Source organism: Dermacentor silvarum, chromosome 4, assembly GCF_013339745.2.
Source record: "Dermacentor silvarum isolate Dsil-2018 chromosome 4, BIME_Dsil_1.4, whole genome shotgun sequence".
In the NCBI taxonomy this organism is placed as follows: Eukaryota; Metazoa; Arthropoda; class Arachnida; order Ixodida; family Ixodidae; genus Dermacentor; species Dermacentor silvarum.
The window spans coordinates 223,870,653-223,876,993 of record NC_051157.2 but is presented as its reverse complement, the minus strand read 5'-3'; the positions used below and the strand labels follow the sequence as shown (position 1 = coordinate 223,876,993).

The 6,341-nt window shown below is 46.6% G+C and overlaps 1 protein-coding gene across 1 annotated transcript; it reads left to right on the top strand.

The window, feature by feature from the left end:
* Window positions 1-3,539: 3,539 nt before the first annotated feature.
* Window positions 3,540-6,111, top strand: LOC125944941 (uncharacterized). The gene has a single exon (XM_049666382.1). It carries the CDS (start codon window positions 3,883-3,885, stop codon window positions 5,446-5,448), a length of 1,566 nt encoding a protein of 521 aa, XP_049522339.1. The 5' UTR covers window positions 3,540-3,882; the 3' UTR covers window positions 5,449-6,111.
* Window positions 6,112-6,341: the final 230 nt, after the last annotated feature.

Below are 6,341 nucleotides of genomic sequence, written 5' to 3'. Positions count from 1 at the left end.
GGCAGATGAAGCACATGCTTTTTTACAACAGGCATCATTTAGTAACAGAAACTTAGGTGTAGGCAGCTGGTAATGCAGATGTGGGTTCGGCTCTCATCTTCAGCAAGTTGCCTTTTCATCCACATTAATTTCTCGTTATACTTATTTATTCATCTAAATTAAAAACCACAGCCATTTGTCTGTTGGCTTCATAATGTTCTGTGAGGAAACATACTATGTAGGTATCCTGGGATACATACTATCCTGGGAGCAATATTTGTAGGAGGCTCTTTGTAATCCCTTGTTGGAGAAATAGTGAACAGCATCTCCATATATTGACCCATGAGCCCCTAGAGATCCCCTTTACTGCAGACCCCTTACCCTGGGTGAGTCCTCAAAGCAGACCTAACATACTATCCAGTTTGTATATGTTGTAGTGGATGACAAGTATTATCACAGCAGCAGCAAATTAATGGGCAACTAAAAAATGTGCGAAAAAAGCTTGACTCTGGCTAGAAGATGGGGTAACACCGTATCCTCATTGCAATAGGCGATTTGAAAAAATTGGAAGGCAGCTACACTACAACACTGTCCTCTAACCAAAATAAACCTGTTGACTGACCAATCTTTGCATTTCTTTTATGAAAGCAAAAAGACAGAATGCATCACTGTCTGCATAAATAGGTTACTCTTTTGAATTTTGACTTATTCAAGATCTTTAATGGTTTGTTATTGAGTGTTAACATGAAGGTAGGAGGAGGTATAAAAGCGCGACAGACAATCCCTGTCATTCTGACAGACAAGTGCAGCCAAGCTAGATTTGGGAGAGAAACCAATTTCTGAATTAGACTATGGGAAAAAGATTTATGAAATAATGAAATCCAGAAGCAAGTAAGGCTCCAATTACAGAACAATAGCCAGCACCACATTTGAACAATCCACACTCTATCCAAAAATCTGCTTTGCAGATGAGCTTTTGGTGGTGGAAGAAATTTTTTGTTGTGCAGGAAAGCCAACTTGCCAGTTTTGCATAGTGCTCATGGTGTATTAGCTACACTCTGCCAGCTGGTCCTGCAAATGAATTTCCATTGTATGCCCATACTTCTAATGCAACTTAACACACGTGAATTTTGTATATGGAATGAAATGTCGGTCTCACGAAAAACAAAAATCGTCTGTGTGGAAGCGCGACTGTCACGAATAAGCAATTGGTGCAAAAGTTAGGTGCAGAGCTATTACTACTGACATAAACCACCTCATGACTTGCCGAGAAGCGGGTTGACACTGCCTGCCCATTATCTCATAATTTCTGCCTAAGGAACCTGGCAAGCCATCAACAGCTTATATAGCGTGCCAGTGTTTGCAAAGAATAGCCGCGCTATAAGGAGCCATTCTGCACCTAATCTCCGCGTCGAGTACGAGGCACGCTGCAATTCAGTCCCCCCCCCCACCCCCCACCCCCATGCACTGAATCTGTTTCAGAGGTTTTGCTAAAGGTACTTCGTGTGTCACAAGCGTTCCGCTATTTACATGCGCCCGTTTGATGCATGTGGTCGATCCACTGCATAAGGCTGGAGCTTTCTGTGCAAGCATGCGAAATCGGCGGTTTTATTAGAGCACGTATCCTTTTCGCACGCCTTAAGCTCACCTCCCATGGAGAGCAAAGCTAGCGGAAGGCGGTGAAAGTTTACGCTAAGTTGTGAACAACACGTGGCTGAAGCGAAGAGTTACATGCTGATCTCATATTGTGACACTAACACGCACCACTCGTACGGGACGAACAGGGATCCATTAGGCCACGCCGAGCACTAAAGAAGTCTGATTATTTTTCAGGTGCTTCACTGTTCGCATAGAATCCACGTGGCTTTGTTTGGCACCACCGCAGCAGCAACGTCGGAATTTCTCGCGAAAACGGCTAATTTATTTCCTGGCCGGCACGGTTGCGTGTAGATTCCGCTGCTCTAAACGATGCAGGAGATGAAGTGCATGTGGCCGGGTATCACGCGCATAGATCCTTGACACACCTCATTCAACATTTATAGTGTAGCTATATCGCGCAAGTCGTGCATAAAATCTACGCCCAGCGTCTTTCTGTGCATCAAAAGAGCGGTCTATTCAATGCCATTCCAGAGTGCGCATGATTGAACTCATCTCGAGCGCACGTAGTACGCGATCGATCGCCTAGCCCATAGCTATGCCTAGCCACACGTGCGCTGGCTGCATATTTGGCACACTCCATTAACTACACAAATACTCGCACAAGACGTTGACCCGTAGATGAGAATGCACATAAGATACAATCCCGACAAGCAAACTCTCGTATGATAAAAAAAAGATGCATACTCACGCACACGTTGACTTCGGTCTCTTCGGTTACAGGTGGAAAGCAAGGCTGTCGTCGATGGCGATGGCGCAAATTCCGGGGCGATAGGAGAGATGATTTGGAGGAACCGACGCTCTTTTATAGTCCCGAAATTCCTTAAGCATCACTGTGCGCCACCTCTCAAATCACCAGTGCAAAAGTACATTATTATTTCATGAATTACGGCACATGATACGCAATAAAAACAAGCGTACCGGGAAGCGCGTTCAAGTTGCGCGGGTCGCACCAGAATCACTGAATGACAAAAACGAAAAAAATAAATTGCATATTAATGTTTGTATTAATCCGATCCGCAATCCAGCTTTCTATGGCTGTAGAGTGTACTAGTGGCAGGTGGTACAGGTGAATCGAACGCACTTTTGACACGTTCGATTCACCTGCATTAACAGTTCATTAGTTTCAGCGGTGCAGCAATGGCGCCTTCTGAACACTCTATGTGAAACACACCGTTCGTTTCAAAATGTACAGGAAAGCTGCAGGGCTGGTTCGCGATTTTGCTGCACCCTTTCTACTGTCGATGCCGACTTGGTGCAGTCGTGCAGTTACAGTGTCCTTGAATGTACCTTATATACTAATACACTGCGGTACAGGTGCGAAGCAGCAGTGCAGCAGACGACACAGCACACATGCGCAAGCGCCGTTAAAACCCAGCTTACGGGTATTTGCCGGGTATCTGCAAGTGCGGGTATATTAACGTCTCTGAATTCGATTACACCGGCAGTTCAAGACCTATTTAACGCACACCGTGCGTTAAATAGGTCTTGCACCTTGGCATTCGAGCGGGCCTTTAAAAAAAATCCGTTCGATTCGATTCGGCTCATGCTTTCGCTGGTCGGCTGCCCCTTGCTGTGACTGACTGTCCCACTGCTCTGCTGCTGTCCACGCTTTCGCCTCGCCGTCGTCTTGCGTTTTTCGGAACGGGCTACAGCGTTGCGGTTTCGGCATCTGACTCATCCCTCTCGCTCATCATGCCGTCCAAGTGGAGGAAATGTCGAGCCGTAAGAAAGGAATACAACAAGATAATAAATGAGCTAGGACTCGCGCCGCGTAATGCTGGGCCTTCCTCGTCCAACAACGAAGGTGCAAGCTTCACCTCTGCAGACAGTTCTCGCGTAGAGCGACTTTCGCCTCTTAAGCCGGGAACCAGCAGACAATCGCGAAGTTCACTTTCCACGGATGACGGTGGTGAGCCTCCGTTCAAACGGTTGAACGAGCGGTCGAGTAGCGAAGCCTTTGTCGACGACGTCTGCAGACAAGAAGCTCCTTGTGTCGACGAATTCCAATCGGAGAGTGCGGGTACGTCCTCATGTGAGCAAAGCGACTCTGATAGCAGCTCAAGTGACAAAGGAGGTCCCCAAGGAAGCGAATCGAGTGATGAGTCAGATGACTTTGTCGCTTCAGACAGCTGCACTGGGCCAGATGAGGGAATAGCCTTCACTTGTAGTCCAACGCTCACTCATGTACTTTCTGAACAACTGTCGGCAAGTGAAGAGTTTGCTGTAATTGCTTCCAAACATAATATGACGCATGCGTGCATTAACGATGTCCTCGATTTCTGCCGGCGAAGAGGCATCTCCGACCTTCCAAAAGATGCTAGGACAGTTTTGAAAACTGAGCGCAAAGCACAGGTGGAGCAAAATGGGTCATTCGTGCACTTTGGTCTTGCAGAAGGAATTCGTCAAGTGTTGCAGCCGGGGCAAGTAGTTCCAAGTGAACTGAAGCTACAGGGCAATATTGACGGAGTCCCTCTTTACAAAAGTAGCCAGCTCGCCTTTTGGCCCATTTTGTGCCGCATAACAAATGTGGAGGCATCACCGCCATTTGTTGTCAGTGTGTACTGTGGTGCAGGGAAGCCGCCATGTCTGCAGGATTATCTAGAGCCATTTTTGCAAGAGGTCTCCGACCTAATCTCTGAGGGGATAAGCATAGGAGATGTTCATGTTCGGGTGAGCATTGGAGCCATGGTTTGCGATGCTCCTGCAAGGAGCTATGTCAAATGTATTGTTGGCCACACTGGCTATTATGCGTGCGAGCGATGCAACCAAAAAGGGCAGCACCTTGAGAACAGGGTGACATTTCCCAGACTTCATGCAGCTGCACGGACGAATGCATCATTTCGATCTCAAGAGAACAAGCACCACCATTCTGGTGTTTCACCATTCCTTTCCCTTGACGTCGACATGATTGCATTCTTCCCATCTGAATACATGCATCTCGTTTGCCTGGGAGTCATGCGACGACTTTTAAGGAATTGGGTATGCCAAGGCCACAGTAACAGACTGAGCAGACTGTATCGCAATCAACTGAATGAAAGCCTGCGAGAGGCATCCAAGGCCTTTCCAACATGTTTCCAGCGGAAACCAAGGGGTACAGAAGAGCTTGATCGGTGGAAGGCAACAGAGTTTCGGACATTCCTCCTTTATGTGGGGCCTGTTGTCCTAAAGCCTCTTCTGCCTGCTTCTCAGTACAAGCATTTTGTAATGTTTCATGTGGCGGTCAGAATTTTAGCATCACCTCAGCACTACCGTGAGTACAATGTTTTTGCCAAAGATTTGCTAAGGTATTTTGTTCAGGAGCTTAGTGAGCTATACGGGAAAAAACAGCTCGTGTACAATGTACACTCACTAATTCATCTTGCTGACCAGTGCCTAGACCATGGCCCTTTAGATGAGTTTAGTGCATTCCCTTTCGAAAGCTACCTTGGACGAATTAAAAAGTTGCTGCGATCTTCCAACAAGCCACTTTCGCAGCTAAGTAGGAGAATTTCTGAACTGAGGCACTCATCCAGGAACCAAGTCAAGCAGAAACTGCAACATGTGAAGCCTGGAGACTGCTTCCTGATTGACAGTACTCCTGTGGTGGTTCTGGAGATAATGGCAGACCACTTCAAGGGTGGGATTTTGCCAAATGCCAGGGACTTTTTCAAACTTCCACTGAAGTCGTCTCAGTTGAATATCTGGCGCTGCAATACGTTGAGTAACGAAAGAAAGGTCTGGCATCTTGATGACCTTCGGAACACAGCTCGGTGCCTGAGGCTAAACTACAAGCAAGGACATGTTGTTATTGCTCTTTTGCACTTTCACTGAAGCTGTGAGTGGCCGTTGGGCTTGTAGTGACCCAAACTGCCTTAGTCAGCCGTCCAACTGCCACATAGCATGCCGTTCAAACACTTACGGCAAGCATGCTGATAGCTGTACAACCAGGACACATTGCATGTCAATTCTCTAAGGTGCTACACCAGCTGTCATTCACGCTTCTGCTGTGTTTTCACCGCATCAGGCTCGCACTGCCATGCCTCTTCAGAAGTCACTGCTCACACTGGGGCGCATCACAACCTCCATGACTTAGTTACCGAGTGGCGCAGCAGAGCGTCTGAGCCATCCAGTTCCCCTGCATCACGGATACCACCTGAGCCTGCACCTAGCTTTCTGAAACTTCAGTTGTGCCTTTGATATCTCCACTTTCTACGTGTTGAAGTGCACTTCATCTGGAACAAGTTGCAGCACGGAAGACTAAACGGCCCTCTTCAGGGCCACCCAAACTATATGACTGGCAGGGACGTGGTAACTCCCATCTCTGCCTTCGTACACCCTCTAGAAAATTAGCATGTGGTTACGTTTGTGTGTGTTTGAATAAAATATCATTGAATATCTTGGTAAGTGCTTCTGAAAGAAAAATTATACAGAACAGTTCTTTTCGAGAATACACAGAAGGAAAGAGCAAGAGAGTAAACAAACCATCTATTTAGTAATCACAAATAATGCCACTATGGATGAAGGGAAACAAAAACAAAACAAAAAAAACTTGGCAACATGAACAAGAAACAAGAGGGTTCCACATTTTCTGTGATCATGACTAACAGACCAAAATGACAAATGTAAAGTCATTGTTGCCCTTCATTCCACAAGCAGTGAGTGCCTGTTAAGCTATGCTGTAGACAGGTTCTGCGTTCCAGTGATAAGTGCCCTGTTTGTGCTAG

Coding starts and splice junctions, on each gene's coding strand:
- LOC125944941 (XM_049666382.1), top strand. CDS start 3,883: ATGACGCATGCGTGCATTAACGATGTCCTCGATTTCTGCCGGCGAAGA.